General features: G+C 42.7%; 1 protein-coding gene across 2 annotated transcripts in view; it reads left to right on the top strand.

Annotated features, from left to right (window-relative positions):
* The window catches only part of PRDM11 (PR/SET domain 11), a 54,785-nt gene that overhangs the window by 24,363 nt on the left and 13,871 nt on the right, over window positions 1–16,551 (top strand). For both annotated transcript variants that reach the window (XM_006028423.3, XM_006028424.3), the window contains 3 exons: window positions 650–753; window positions 2,007–2,269; window positions 3,390–3,457. In XM_006028423.3, coding sequence (XP_006028485.1) covers window positions 650–753; window positions 2,007–2,269; window positions 3,390–3,457 — 435 coding nt within the window. The remainder of the gene's footprint in view (window positions 1–649; window positions 754–2,006; window positions 2,270–3,389; window positions 3,458–16,551) is intronic.

Raw genomic sequence — 16,551 nt, 5'->3', positions numbered from 1 at the left:
ACTTGTCTTTCCTTTTGGCCTGGGGAGCAGGGCAAGGCTGTTCCCATCCCTTCTCTCTTGTCTGTCGGAGAGTTCTTCTCTATTCTCCATTCAGGATGTTGTGCTTTTAGGCTAGGGACAGAAATTACACATAAACTGGCATAAGTGATTGAAAACTGGTTCACATTTGTAACTCAACAGAAGTTTAGTGCACATGAACCACTTTCAAAATGGCCAAAATCATTTTAAGATAAATCTGGATGGAGGTAATATCAGATTTAGATGTTTTAGGTTAAATAGATTTATTGAAATTCTCTCAGATCCCCTCCAGATCAAGTTAACTCACAGTCCCTCAGCATCCCAGGATGTTTTGCACCTCCCCTACAAACTCCACCCTGCGGGTTGGGTGGGATAGCCTTGGCCCAAGTTGTCTGCTCCAGCTGAGCAGAGAGGCATGCTCTAGCACCTCCCAGCTTCTCTCCTGGGCCACTGGAAGCACATGGCTGCATTTTCAGTATTGAAAGTGAATGTCTGTTCACTTGCTAATTGGTTCAATCTACACAGTTTAGACTAACCTGCAAAGATTCAATTGATTCAGCCTCGGGGTTTTTAACTGTCTGTATGTAGCCCTAAGAAATTTTTTTTCTTCCCCTCACCTCCATCTTTTCAGCTCTGGGAGGCCTGACCCACAGTCCATGGAGATAGAGCCTAAGAAACTGAAAGGGAAACGGGACTTAATAATGACAAAGAGCTTTCAACAAGTAGATTTCTGGTGTAAGTATTTTACCCTAGGGATGACTCCATCTAGACAGCCTTTCTTCTTTTCTGTGTCCACCCCTTTCCTCTAGAATGAGGGAATTTGTCACAGAATTGATCTAACATCCTCTCAGTTAAGCTGATAATGATGTAGATGCTGAAGCTGTCTGTATATGGTGTGTGTGGTCCCAGATTCACTAGGAAGAAGAAAAGAGTCAAAGCTCCAGGTCACTCCTTCTGGATGCAGGTTAACTTCCCAAGGCATTGACTGCTTTCAGCCTTTTGAATTCTGAACATTCCTTGCACAAGGGGCCGTGCATGTCAGGTTCCCACCATAAATGAAGAAATTTTGCAGTCAGACTTCATCCTAGCCCCCAAGGCATAGTAATGCCAATTGAAATCCACGGGAGTTACTCTTGCTTTGCTGCGGGGAACAGGATCCATGACGTCATGCTTTCTCCTTAGTTAGGAGGAAGAGTTTCAAGTTTTTTAGAAAGCTTTCTTTAAATTCTGTCTCTTGAAACCCTGTGTTTTCAACTATATTTCATAGGGGAAACACTGTCAACAGGGGAAACCATCATTTTATACAACCAGACAGTGGGTGGGTCACGTACTCAGCAAGAAAATGTCATATGTGTCTCAAATAGTTACTAGTCTAAAGGGGCGAGACAGCATGGTACAGAATAGCATGTAATCCAGAGGCCTGTTTCACTGCCATGCTTTCTGGAGCGAGTGCCTTCAAGATGAATTTCAAGGAGAGAATGCTAGGCAAGTTTCTCCAGGTGCAAGCTGTGGCAGGGATAGAAGCTGGGCTAAAGCTTGGGCAAAGCGGTGGGAAGAGAATGATGCAGGAGGAGATATGGGAGGAGGATTAGGTGAGAACAGAGTTGTAGACATTCTAGAATAGAAAGAGGATTCATCTGATACAGAAAGTGGGCAGAACCAGTGAAAGTTTGAGGAGATAAAGCCAAAGCATCAGGGAATGGAAGCAATCTCTTTTCTACTGAAGTGAAACGGGTTGTGGTTTAATACATGTCCATTCACACATTTCTGCAACCTAATGAATAGACTTGGAACTGCTGGACTGTGTTGTAGACCCCATGTTCATAACAGATTTTCCTTTAATTTGGGTAGCAGTTATCTTTACTCTTGGAATAGGAAAATCTGAGTTCTGTCCTCCTTGGGATAGTCTGTATGAGCTATTCATTGTTTTCAGATGTTGAAACTTCTGCCGAATCTAATCCTGTTTCCTCCCCACCTCCCACCTACAGTTTGCGAGTCCTGCCAGGAGTACTTTGTGGATGAGTGTCCAAACCATGGTCCCCCTGTGTTTGTGTCAGACACTCCAGTGCCTGTTGGGATCCCTGACCGGGCATCACTGACCATCCCGCCTGGCATGGAGGTTGTGAAAGAACCCAATGGGGAGAATGACGTGCGCTGTATGAACGAGGTTATCCCCAAAGGTCATATCTTTGGGCCATATGAGGGGCAGATCTCCAGCCAGGACAAGTCAGCTGGATTTTTCTCTTGGCTGGTAAGTGTCCTAACTGCCTTCCTGGTTGTGTACTATCTAAGCACGCATCTTAGCACGGTAAATTATGGGATGGGAAAGCTAGAAATTGAGTCTCTAAGAAAGCAGATGCCTTTCTGCTGCTCTTTGTTCACAGCAGCCCTAGGCTGTGCGTGGTTGGAAAGAGTCAGGATTCCAAGGTTATAGTCAAAGATTTGGGAGGAATTTTCTTCTTTTGCAGGACTTGACCACTAGTGTCACACAGTGCATGCAGTACACAAAGGAGCATCTTTCGTGTTTTGTTTCATCAACTGAGAAAGCTACAGTTTTGTAGTAATGAACTTAGGGGGAATAAATAAGTACCTTGCACCTTCTCTCAACTTTCCTGCTCTCTTCCTTGCCTTGCCTCCCACTATGCAGTCTTTAGGAGCTGTTTTCTCAAACATCTTCTTTCTCTCCGCTTATCCTACACATTATTTCTAGAGATAGCTGAGCTGCCTGCCCAGCCACTTGAAGCAGAACTTTCCAAGAGCAGATCAGTGGGTGGGAGAAGCTTGTTACCAGGATTTAGGAGTCCCAGTATCTCGCAAGTCCATCAGCTTATCAGGAACAACTTCATCTTTTGCAGCCGTAACATAGTGTGGGTTGCTTCAAGCAGCCTACAGGTAGATTTGGGATTGTGGTTATAAAGAAGTTGACAACTGTTTTGTATAGTAGTTAGAGCAAGGAACTGGGAAGCAGGACTCCAAAGTTCTGTTCACAGCTATCTCACGGGGATGTTTTATGATCTAGACTTGAGTCACTTTTATCTCCGTACCTAAGTCTAGCTGCCTGTAAAATGTGGGGATAAACCCCAGCCCTTCTCTGGAAAGATAACCTATATGGGCAGAGGAGGTGAGAGTTCAGTCTCTTGAATCTTGGCAAATGGAAAATGCCCTTTTACTATCAAATTCACTTCATGAATGGGAGGAGGCCCAGCAAACATCTGGTGGGAGTAACCTAGAGTCAGTAATGCTCTAGGTGCATTTGAACTGATGAACTAGAGATGAAAGACTACCTATGCTGACCAGTACCTGAAAAGTTCTGCATCCCATTCCCTGAGCCCAGCCCACTGACCTGCTATCTTCATTTTATTATTCTTCAGATTGTTGATAAGAACAACCGCTACAAATCCATAGATGGGACAGATGAAACCAAAGCAAACTGGATGAGGTGAGTCTAGCTCTTTTCTGCCTTCCCTTGTGGGGTTTTATGGTCTAGAGCATTTCTGATCCTTCAGTGAGACAATAGCAAAGATGCTCTTAAAAGGTTCATTTGTTTTTTCCTAGTAATAGCTGTTGTGAGAGTCCTCTGCTGTCAGATTGAATGCAAGGGTCTAACATGGAAAGTGTATGCAGGGAATATCTGTTGTTTTATTAACAGGCATGGTGAAAACAGGGAGTAGAGATGTACCACAACCCTCTTAAAAATTAATAGATCTGGCTTACATTATCTTTAATATTTTTCCATTTTACTTTCCAGTGTTTCCAAAAGACTTCATATTACTTTGAGGAGTACAGTCGTAACATTTTTTATCTTTTCCCATTTGCCAGAAATTGAGAGGGAGAGACCTTTTTCTTTGAATTGCTAGTGGAGAAATATCCTAGTCATTCTCTTGTTTTGTGTCCATGTTGTTTGCTAGCAGTACTGAGCATATTTGTACTGCGCAGGTATAAGAATTCATTAGTATACCTGAGCTCCCTCTACTGGCTGAGTGGCTCCACAGCAGTGGAACATAAATCGTTGGACCCTGGACAGAAGAATCATTTTGATTCTTATTCTTGGATGGAGCAGTGAGTGAGGAGTGATGTTTAGCATTTACACAGCATGACTAAGTTTTGAAAGCTCTTTACAGGTATTAATGTCACTCATGCAGCCTGTCCATGAGATAGATGGATATCATTTCCATTTCAGAAAAGGGAATTTGAGAGAGAGAGAGAGTTGATATGACTTACCCAAAACCACTAAATGAGGCAGTGACTGAGCTGGTATGAACAGTGGTGGATGTGTGGCTGCCCCTTTTGTGCTCTGACCACTCCAAATCACATTAGCTCTTCAAAAATTCACCACTGATGGCAGATTGTTGGCCCAAATGAACAGTTTCCATTATTAACTTCACCAGGGTAAGACATGAAATATGGCATATGTATGGAAATACTGCAAAGGTACCATGGAAGGCCTGGAGTATGACGCAATGTGTTCTGCTTGGCTTATTTCTTGGATAGCATGTGTCCTGTTGCTTACATCTATAGGGTTCAGGCAATGACTGTGTTATGTGAGAACAGTTAGACAAGGAAGGCTGGATGAGTAGATTAGAAGGCTGAATAGAAATGACACGGACAATAATGGAGAAAATGTGAGGTTGAATCACTTGCCTGTTGTAGGATGTGTGTCAAGAGTCTCAAGATAGATCACACTCTAGGAAGCAGTATCTTTTTGGTCTTTCTGTGTATAACATAAAGCTCTCTGCAATAGACAAAGGGAAAAAAAGAGTAGGAAGAGTTGACTGTTTAGGAATGTATCTATATTCAGAAACTTTCAGACAGAGCAGGCATTCAGTGCCTTGCCTTAGGATTTTACCTGTCGTGGACACCCATCAGAAACCATACCTTTAGGAGTGCTGGAGTTGCATCTGAAAAAAAGCGAGCAACTGTCTCCTTGCCATAATTTCTAGATGGACTGCTTTACAGAGTGGATTGATTCACTAGGATGGGTGACAGTTGCATGTGAAGAGCAGCAAGGGTTGATGCCATCTTTGTTCTACATTCACGTATCAGTTTGTGTATGTTTGACCCACCAAATCTGAGACCATTTTCATATTCCCTGTGATGAAATTTTGGACTTCCAAGTGCTTGACATTCAGAGAATTTAGATCCTCTTTAACCAGAACAATGGAAACAAGTGAGGAAAGAACATAAGGCAGGGTGGGTGACAGACTGTCACATGACCAATATAATGCAGCATTTCCCTTTTTGTCTTTTTTCATCTCTAAGAATTTTCTGAAGCTGGACTGCATGTTCTTCTGAGATGGCCATTATCAAAAGAGCAATTCCATTTTATGTTCAAAACTCTATATAATCTCCATTTAGCATGACAAGTTGTTACTAGTACTGTGTGAAACTTAGTGACTTTGGTTTGCAGGGTTTTATATTAATTTCTTCCTCTGTTCCATTTCCCATAGTGCTTGGTTTGAACAAATGCTATGACTCAAAGCAAACCTCAGTTAAAATCTTTGCTTCTTCTGACTTGAATAGAAAACCAGCAACTTATTTCAAGTTCTTTAATTTTACGAGGGCCTTCAAAAAATCCAGCACCAGACCCATTGTGTCTGGTTACTTGTGGGACATGGAAGAAGAATTTTACACAGATCCTGGTGACCTTTTGTAATAGAGGATGAGGCAGGGAATTCTGGAAAATGGTATAGTCTTTGCAATAATGCATGAAGGTGACTCTTTGTGTGGTACACCTCACAAAAGGATGGAGGAAAGGGGTGGGTGGAGAGAAGTAACAGATATTGTGACAGAAATGAGCCCTATATTTCTCAAAGCCTACTGCATGGCCTAAGCCCCTTAACTTCTGCAGTCTGTGTGGGGAAGCCATACAGGGAAGGATTAACCAACATACACAGTAAGAGATTGCAGGAGCAAGAATGTCTTCATTTTTTTCCTTCTGCATGGAAATGTCTACATGTGGGTTTTTCGGTGGGTTGTTTCAAGGCCTGTACTGTTACTGTAACTCCCCAGTTAAACTTTTCTACCAGGATAATTGGGGCTGTCTATGAACATGAGGATAATAATCATGGCACTCTTTTTAACTTTTCTGACCTTTGGACGTGGCCAAGGATAGATGCCTAATTCCATGATCTGTGCCCATTTAATTTAATTTAATATACCGGTTTTTGTAAAAAAATTTCAGACAGGGCTGTTGGGTTCTTAGGGCCCTTCTGTTTCAGCAAATTGCTGTAAAGGAGTAAGAAGTAATATACATGAAAATTCCTCTGAAACTACAGTAGAGCCATCAGCATCCTTCAGAACCTTCCTATGGCACTCTGAAGTAGTACTACACTTGCTGCTTAGCAGGAGAGGGAGGAGAGGTGACCGGGTGTCTTGCTAATGGCTTTATGGGCAGAATGGCTGTGCTTAGTGATCATTAGCATTTTTCAAACATTGCATCATAAGTAGAACTTCAAAAGAAGTAAGCCCACAGAGAGACCTTAAAGTGAAGGTATCAAAATGGTGCATGAGCAAATGTGGTTCCTGTAGAGCCTGGTAAAACCCATGCTCTGTGCCACTCTTCTTTCGGTTATGCCACAGGAGCCAGCACCAGACTGATAAACTCTTACATGAAGTGACAAAACTTTCTCAGTATTGAAACCAACTCCAAACTCATCCTGGGCTCCTAGAAACTATCACCGTGCTATGCAAGCTCTTCATAAGTCTGTGCAAACTGTGTCTGAAACCTTTCTGTTCATTGGATTCGCAAAATTTGCCTTAAATTGGCCAAACTGGCCTGTTTTTGTGGCATTTCATTTTTTGTTTCATGACTTAGTTTGATTCACAGTGGACACATCTACACCTGCAATTAACGCAACTGAATAAACTGTGGTGCAATTTGAGCCAGAGTAAACAAATCCCAATGTCACTGTCTACATGTGCATTTAAGTGCACTAATTTACTCCACCATCAGATATTATCTGTCTGACAGGACTATCCTATGCCAGAGTAAATTAGTCTACTGCAGACTAATTGCAGCGCACGTGTAGATGATGATGCTTTACTGCACAGTAAATTAGTCTACTGTGCATTAAAGTGCGCATGTATTCATATTCATAGATTGGAAGGGGCTGGAAGGGACCTCAGAAGATCATCAGGTCCAGCCCCCCTGCACCAAGCAGGAAAGACAACTGGGGTCAGGTGCCCCCAGCAAGGTGACCACTCAGTCTCCTCTTGAAGATTTCCAGGGTAGGCAATTGCACCACCTCTGGAGGGAGCCTATTCCACAGTCTGGACACCCTGGCTGTGAAGAAGTTTTTCCTAATGTTGAGCCTGAAACGGTCTTCCAGGAGTCTGTGACCATTACTCCTGGTTTTCCCCAAGGGTGCCCTGGTAACCAGTTGTTCACCGAGCCCTTGATGTATGTCCCTGATGTAGTGGTAAGCTGCTACCAAGTCCCCTCTCGGCCTACTCCTCTTCAGGCTGAAGAGTCTCAGGTCCCTCAGCCTTTCCTCATGTGGCTTGCCGTGCAAGTCTCTAATCATACGGGTGGCATCATCACATAGATGTGCCCAGTGAGAGGAAAAGATTGGTACACTCCATGAAACCCCAAACTGCCTTGTTAAATACTGCTTGTAGCTGAGTGCAGCTGTTCCTTTTATGGTATTGGCATTGGCGGCAAAAATTGGGACCTGTAATTTACTGCTGGTGCAGCGTACTTTGGCTTGAACAGTTAGCTGACATCCAGGGTCTTGTGGGTTGTTTCCATTGGGAAGAAATGATGAGAGCCTAATGGAGGTTGTTTAATGGAATCCTGTTTGCTTACAAAGAAAGGTCCTAAGAAAGTCCAGTCTCACTGAAAATGATAGGAAGCAGTTTCCATGCTCTGGGTTCCAAGCCTCTTTACTGCTTTATCCACGAGCAAACTCTTTATCCATAACAGTGTTTCTTAGCTTTCTCGCTGGGTCCTACTCTAAAACTTTTTTGGTTCTCCTTGGCTTTGTTGTTACCTTCCCTGAATGCTTGCAATCAAAATATTTCCTCATCACCCCTGCCAAAACTTTACCCAGACCTCTGCCTTTTCTTTCAGCCCAAGTGAGATATCTTTGTTCACTTAGCTCATCTCCTGACCCGCCTTGCTTGTGGCCTGTATTTTGAATGGTGGCTTATATTTGTTCAGCAACTTACTCCTGAAAGAGCTGAACTGCTGCTTACATTTATCCTGAACAAAGAGCGGCTATAATATCCACCAGCTTCCCTAAGGGTCCGACAGAACAGCAGTAAGGAATCTAAATAAATGCATCTCACAGAAGTCCGCTTACCTTTCCACATGCTTTGTCATATTCCATATTTTGACTAGCATATTTTATCTTAATGTATCCCAAAGCACCTTGTTTTGTGTTAGATATACAGCAGCACTGGAAGGCAGACACATGTTAGGTGGCAAGTGGCAAGTATGTGACAGCTGATGCATATCACAAAAAGGAGACAAGTGGGAAACTTTAGGCACAACACTGACTCGTGTTACCTACCCCTTCCAAAAGCATATTAAGATTTCTAACATGTATGCAGGATGAATGGGATGCTATTTTAAGATCTACATTTGACCCAGGCATACAACAAACTCCATAAAATGAAATATAACTTCTTCATAAGGTAGACGGTTTGAATTAACTCAGCCCATCTTTGAACTGGTTGTCACACCATGCACTAGCCATGTCATTACAATGAAGCCATTTTATTGTTGTGGTCTCAAATAAGATGAAACTTTAAAGCCACTTTAGCTTTCTTTCTCTGCATGGTGCCGTTATATGATAGATATGAAATATTCTTATTGTGCGTTTCCATACTTTAAATACAGAATTTCTTTTACCCCAGAATTTCCAGGATTTGTAATAATTGTGGGTGTGGTTGTTTTTTTTTTTAATTTCATTTTCTTTTTTCTTTTTTGATTATTTTTATTATCACCATTTTCTACCTTAAATTACTAGTAGGTACGCTTAACTTCCAGCTTCATTTTGACATTCATTTTGTGTGTGACTCTTTATTTTTTAAATGATCAGAAACTTCATACCTGAACACTAAGCAAGAATCCCAAAGAGAACATTTCCTTGTGACATTTTTAATTATTTGAACATACATAACATCAACCTTAAATTACTGTTTTCTTTTAGGGTCAGAGTCACCAGTGCACTCTGGCTGCTTTCCTTCTCCTGGAATAGCACAAAACAACTGCATGCTATTTGATTAATGTGGGCTTACAACTGCTTATATTACCTTAACAGTGTGAGGACACTGAAGTGGACTCTGGTTTCTCTCATTTCTTTAGTCTTTCATATTCTGTGCACTTGATGCCACCTCCTCTTCCCCCTCCCCAGCCCCCAACCCAACACACACCTTGATTTACTATGTATACATACATATTTCCATTGTTCCTTCAACCTGCATTCCCCTGCTCACACCCTGGCTGAGACTTCTCTTCTGTCTCCCACCATTCTCTGAATACACATGTACGTACCCTTAGTTTCTCCCTTCCTTTGAGTACTAGTGCAAGAAGTATGCTTTTTGGAAGGAGAGATTTAAGAGTTGTCTTTCACAATTGAACATTTCTGTCAGTGGAGAATGAATTTGCACTGGAGAGCCAAAAGACTAGTTGCTCTCTTCCAGAACAGCTGCCGTTTCCTACTTTTCTCAATGACTTTGCACAGTTTGGAGGTGCCCTCTTTCAAAATAGCCACTGGTTCAGCTTGGGAACAATGAGAGAGCTGCCTCTGGGCAATATGGTAAATCCATTGTGCTGTCAAGAGGTAGAAAGCAAGCAGTACTTGGCTAAGTCTTATTTTACCATCACATGCCTAAGTGGCAAGTACATAACCATATAACTGAAGTTGGGGGCTGTTATACAAAGTTTGTGTTTTAGCCTAGCTAGGCTTACCTTCACGTTCTCGATTCAGCAAGGTCAGTAGGCCACACTGTAGGTGTGTCACTGTTTGGGGGCGGGGGAAGGAGGGGAAGAATTGAATCATCCAGACATGTGTAATGTTGGGCAAGTCCCAAAATTTTAATTGCAAAGAAACCATAATTGTTGGAAGGAGAGAACCTCCTGTCTTTTAGCCTGGTAGTTAAGGCCTTTGTCCAGGGAGCAGGAGACTCAAGTTCTAGGTTGACTTCTCGGCTCATTCTCTGCCTCTTTTACTGCCGATGACATACAAAGCAGCCAAGAAGGCAAGATGGTTGGGGCCAGGAACCAATGTGCTAGAGGGAGGGCAGTTCACTGAGAGGGATGTTTACCTGGAAAGAAAATGGCTCTAGGGTTTAGCCTGGGCCCCTGTTCACAACGGTGTAGAAAATATTCCAGTGCAACTTTATCCAATTAATGATAAATGCAAGGTGCAGTGGGCCAGTGTCAACTGGTGAGCACTCTGGACAATTCCTAGCCTGTGGCCTGGTGGTTAAGCACTTTGCTGGGAAGTAGGCAGCACTGGTTCAGACTGCCTTTGGGTGAGGGCAAGGTGAAAAGCCAAGGTTCCCTGCTCCCAGGGGTTACTCCAATGTGTATACTATCTGGTGAAAAGGTGGGTGGTCCCCCTCCTTCATTTCACTTCCAGAAATATGTATGTCGAGCAATACTGTTCAACTACAGGTGGGAATCTACCTAGACTATGTAAGTGTCTACAGTTGCAATTATGCAGCTACATTCCACTTGGGAATGTGATAAATAAGATTTAGCCCATTGCAAATAGTGAATGGAAGCAGTGGCCACTTTTTTGAAAGAGGATAATTCAGAGAACTCCATGGAGAGGAGCATTATTTCTTAGCCGTGCTGGAGAAGAAACTTTCACTGGTCAAAAATAAAAGTAAAAGAGAGACCACTATTCTGTTCTAAAAAAAATCTTCAGATGTAGTCCATGCATAAAGTATTGGTTTTAACAGTGAGGGAAGTTATAAGTGTTTGTATTATATTCCCTAATTAGGAACACTCAGAACACAAAAATAAGTCTGATACAGGATACTAAATTTCTTTATGATCCCATTTATAAAATAACAGTTAACTCATAAAATAATTGATTTAAGTATAAATTCTCACACTTTATTTTATACTTAAAGTGCTGTAGTATTAACAAGGTTATGCTAAAATTCATATATATATTACAAAGACTTTGAATCCCTGTTTTATGTGTAAAACTCAGTTTTAACCTCAGAGCCGAAACTGGCACCTCTATAAAAGTCTCATTTTCAAGCCTGAAAGCTGCCTTTAAAAAACAAAATGGTTGTCCTTTGCTATTTTGACCGAAGAAAACTGAGAAAGCTTGCTGTAGGTAGAAGAAATTAGTCCCTATCCACATCTCTTGCTGGGGTCAGCCCCACTGCAGCACTGGCTATGTGGTTGGATGTGAGGGATGCCTTGCGCTGATTTCCTTTTACCCCATTTTGCTTTGTGGGATATTCAACCCAAGGAACATGGCTGAACGAAAGAGGAAGCCCAAGTTTTCCAAGGAAGAGCTGGACATTCTGGTCACTGAGGTGACCCGGAACGAAGCCATGCTGTTTGGGAGGGAGACTATGCGTCTATCCCATGCTGACAGGGACAAGATTTGGGAAGGCATAGCAAGGCAAATCACATCCGTCAGCCAGGTCCCTAGGTCTGTAAAAGACATTAAGCACAGATGGGACGACATGAAGAGAAGGACCAAGGACAAACTGGCTTTCATGCAGAGGTCCCTCTCCAGCCCCGGCAGCATGGGGCGGCCCTCGGCCATCGTCCTGACCGCCCACGAGAGAGCCATCGAGTCGACGCTACATTCGTCACACCAGATGCACGGCTTCCGGAGAGCGGATCTGGACGTGGTTGACAGCCCATCAACAAGCTGTAAGTATCAATGCCTTAACAACTCTTTGTCTTTATGCTTGCACATCTCAGTTTTGACATGAAAGTGCCATTTGTGTGTAATCCAAGATACTATGTTGCTTTCCCGGTCAAGACCCAACTGTGTAATAAGCCTTCTCTGTTGATCATAGTGCAGTGAGATGGGATGAAAGAAATTTGCTTACAAGTTTAATATTTTCTTCTCTATCCACATCTTCAGTTCCCTTGCCCTTATTTCCCCTTCCCCTTTCCAGTGACTTGATATTGCTGCGGTGCTTCTCTAAAGGACAGACATGGGCTATCTAATCTTTAACGAGGCCAGCTACAGCAAGTGACAGCTCTGGGGCAGGGGCAACTGGTCCCAGTTGGCAGACAGACATTTATGAAACAAAATGCAGTTTTTCACAAATCGGCATTGCAATAGACAGGAGTCTTGGGCAAGCTTTCCACCAAGTCCCAACACTAAAGGATCTGCTGCACGGTAACCAACTTCTGAGAGGCTTTTTTTTTTAGTGCAACAATTGACATGTGTGCTTTGGCACCTGGTCTCTGACTTCTCTTTTTTGGGTAGCGTGATGGTTCAATAACAGTAATAACAATAAAAAGGGCATGTGATGAGTGATTTTCTATTTATTTATTTAAATAAGAGCCAATAAAGCTATTATACTTTTTAGTTATAATTAAACTCAGTAATTCCCTTGAATGCTGAACACACAAGCTGATTTGTAAGGGCTTTTAGCCTTTGCTTATGATTTTTTCCCTCCTGTGTGTATGTAGAATTTGCTTGGCTAAGAAATTTTGGTGAAGTAAGAGAGGAAGAGATATCTTTTATACTAGAGACTGCAGTAGTTTCACTTTTGGGGTTCTCTCACCATGTTGTGTCACTTACCTTACCTCTTTTCCAATCAATTAGTGGTGTTAATAGAAAGGCAAGAACAGAACTCTGCGAGTACTGGCAAAATGGGGCTCAGTTGTGAGACAAATCTTTGCACCAATCTTTGGAAGCTAGAGTGTATCTTTCAGAGTTGAAGGATTAATGAATACATTTCTACAGGGTTTGTAGCCTTTCTCATTCAGAAACTCACTTCTAAACTGCTAGCCTTTTTTAAAGAAGTTCATAAATTTTACCAGGGAATCATCAGTAGGAAACTGGACAAGCCACTTGTCAATCGTCCTAACATTTTGACTTGTGTACACCCATGAGCAGGGTTCTCATTAGATTTTTATTAATATTGGTGGCATTAAGTTGGAATTTCCTTTGGTGTCGTTTCTTTCATTGTTTCGATGTGCCTAGCTAATGGAGGAGGCAGATGGGGGGTGTCCTGTTGCTATAAAAGAGTTTCAGCATTTGATAGCACCGAGCCAAAAAATGTTGACAATCAGTGAAAACTTAGGAAGCTCTGGGTGCTGTTTCATAGCTCTTTGTCTGAAATATTTTATGATAATGCATAACCAGATGTTTGGCATCAGGTACCTGCACATCGCTGGTGTCTTTTGAAACACTAGTCCAAAAGCCAGCAACCTCCATTTGACCAAAACATGTGGGCACTTTAGGAGAAAGTGGGTCATTGCTTCTGTATACAGTTAATTTAGTTCGTGCCCCACTTGGTTATACTGGATGCCTGCCAATTTGGATTTTTCAGAAAATTTGGTTTCTTCACTCTCAGCACTTGGTCACAACATTGATTGCCTTGGTATTCATTTTTGTGTCATGTGAGCAAGCATGCTTTAGGTAAACACCAGAACATGTAACCAGAGGCTTGTCTCTAATACCAGAATAGTGAAGGGAAATGTTTCTGACTGCTATGAGATCTCTTGACACCATTGATGAGAAGTTCTCATGTTAATAATTTGCACTTTTTGTTCTTTTTTTAAGCTGATGAAGATGAGGAAGTGCCAGGCCCCTCGCGGGAACACCATTTCTCATCGCTGCAGAGGGACAGTGCAGAAGCCAATCAGCTCTCTGGACCCTCTCTCCTCTGCACCTCTTCTTCATCTGATCAGTCAGAAGCTACCAGCCAAAGGCAGGAAGTGCAGCACCCATCCCCACGAGCCCAGTCGTCCTGCAGAGCCCCTCGCCCACGCACCAGGAGCCCACCCCTCTCCAGCTTTGACCGGCAACTTCTCCATTCCCACACGCAGCAAACAGACCTGTTCAGGCAGTTCTGCCAGGAACTGGTAGCTATCCACAGAGACATGGCAGACAGCATGCATGTCATCAGCCAGAGGATGGCTGACCTGACTGGACAGGTTGGCCAGATGTGTCAGACCCTGACTGAAATCCAGGATGGGATCCAGGCTTTTCAAAGGATGCAGGACCCAAATGCCAACCAAGTGACCCTTCAGCAGGCAGCCTGCTCAAAGAATACTCCTGAGCCCAGTGCAGAATCCAACCAAAGCCCTCGAAAGCAGACCCGTCTTGCACGGACTACCAGGTCACGGAAGAGAAAACACCATTTTTAGTCAGCTTTATATTAAGCAAAGAAGGGTCTCCCCCCCTGACCTGTTGCAGATTTACAGGGCCTTCACACATGGTTCAGTATTGCATGGAAAGGGACAGTAGGCCTCCTTCCACCCTTGGGTATAAAGCAGTAAGAATTATGGCAGCTGAGTAGGCCTGGTCCTGACAAACCAGGGCCTCAAACTCTTAGAATCTGGAATGTAGGGCAGCTCTACTAATTCCTAGAGCAGTGGTTCTCAACCGTATTGGATTCAAGGCACCCCTCCATTGCTTCTATGAATTGTGTGGCACCCAGTTTCAAAAACTAATTCATAGATTACAATGCTCACTTCCTTGCAGAGGGGTCCAGCAGTGGGGGTGGAGAGATGGCCAGGCAAGGACAAGCCTGAGCCTGTATTTATCTGCTTATCTCTACACAGCATCCCGGTTGAGAATCATGGGCCTGCAGCATAGCAGCTATTGTCACCCTTCTTCCCCCAGCTTAGTACTCTAGACACTATGAAATGCAATAGGGTTCCTTTTCCTGATCACTTTAATGCCTGGGAAATATTATTTACTAAGACAGCTTATTTGCAAAATTCCTAACTAAAACTCTCTTACCCCTGTCCTCCCGCCATCATCTTGCCAACTGGCATGTGTGCTGTGCAGTCTTAACTAGTCAATGCATCATTACAGCTTTAGAGGCTCTTATTGCTCGTTAGTTCATCTTGTGCTCAGTAATAATAGGAGATCAGGGCTTTCAGCAATCATTACACAGGGTGTTGGGAAAGTAAATGCTGAGAAGGGGAGAAAATGGATGCAAAGAGAACTCTTCTTGCGGTGCTGCTGTGAGAGAGAATATCTGAGCGCTATTTGACACAAATCCCTTTAAGAAAGGGTGGTCTGATACTTGGCCAGAATCCTGCAGTTCTGCACGTACTTGTGCTGTAGGATTTAATCCTTTTATTCCTCTTAGTGTATCTGAAGCCCCGTTTACACTTCACAGCTGTAGGTAAACCTGGGTGTTTGTATAATATGATTGCAGTCAGAGTCGTACCATATTCTTTTCTTGCATGTTATAACCTTTTTATTTTTGAACATCCAGAAATGTGCAAGATATTCTGTAGAAACAAGTAAAGACACAGGGCATGAATCTGACCTCATGTACGCTAGTTTTACTTCACTGTGACTCTTTGGACATTAGGGAAGTTGTTTTGCAATTACACTGCAGTAATTTAGGGCAGAATTTGTGCAGTGGTCTCTGGCCTGAAAAGCTTATAGTCTGAAGTCCTGGTAGACATCCAAGCTAAGACCCTAAAGACACACTTTCTTTTTCTACTCAGACAAGAGAAACCAGTGTTGTAACATCTTAGTTGTGTAAGTGCAGTGTAGTCAGGATAAGAGGCTCCATCACTCCATCTGCCTTTATGCATACACTTATCATTTCAAAACCAGGTTTAATGCTCTTAATGACCAAGTTACAATATGTAGCATCTTTTTCTACAACGCACCTACGTCTGCTTTGTTTACATATCCGTGCCATGTTGCTTAGATCTCTAGAAGTTACTCAGTAATTCCATCCTCTATGGTCCCCAACATTTGTTGGCCCATGGGAGAGAATACCAAGTAAGTAGGGCAGTTGTAGGCAACCACATACTTTGTTTTCCCTGTCAGCATTAGCTTAAATATTTTAATTTCCTGTGGCTGCAAGCACAGGTTCTTGTGAGCACACGAGGCCTGCAAGCCATGGGTTGTGGAACACTGCCTCGAAAGGAAACAATGTATAGATAGCATTCATACTGAGTAGCACTAGCAGTGTGTAAACCAAGCTATCAAGGGTGTCTTTCTGTTCATAGAGCGAGGTAGGACACAAATCAGATTAAGACGCCACAGTGTCACAAGATAATTACAAACTGAGTTAAAGGTTGTTTGGGCAGTGAAGTTAGGCAACAGAATAAGGCAAAACTATGGGTTGCATTACTTCCCTTAAGTGTTTTGTTCTTTCATCTGTTTACTATTTCTCTTATATTATGGTAATCGTCAGAAACTGGGGTTCAGTGTGTGACTACAGAATTTGAACCGTTCCTGGCACACAGTTTTTTGCCCTTAATTCAGTAGTCATAATACAAATAGGTTATTTGAAATGGCATGATAAAAGGCTTTTGTTAAGAAAGCCTAGGTCTGGTAAGAGCTCCTTCTTTCTTCCAGGAATTAATCTAGTCTGGAATCCTTTAGAGAAAATTTCACA

The sequence above is a fragment of the Alligator sinensis genome, unplaced genomic scaffold (assembly GCF_000455745.1).
Source record: "Alligator sinensis unplaced genomic scaffold, ASM45574v1 scaffold441_1, whole genome shotgun sequence".
Lineage (NCBI taxonomy): Eukaryota > Metazoa > Chordata > Crocodylia > Alligatoridae > Alligator > Alligator sinensis.
Note: the sequence above shows the minus strand (reverse complement) of the source record. Positions and strands in the feature narration are given on the sequence as shown.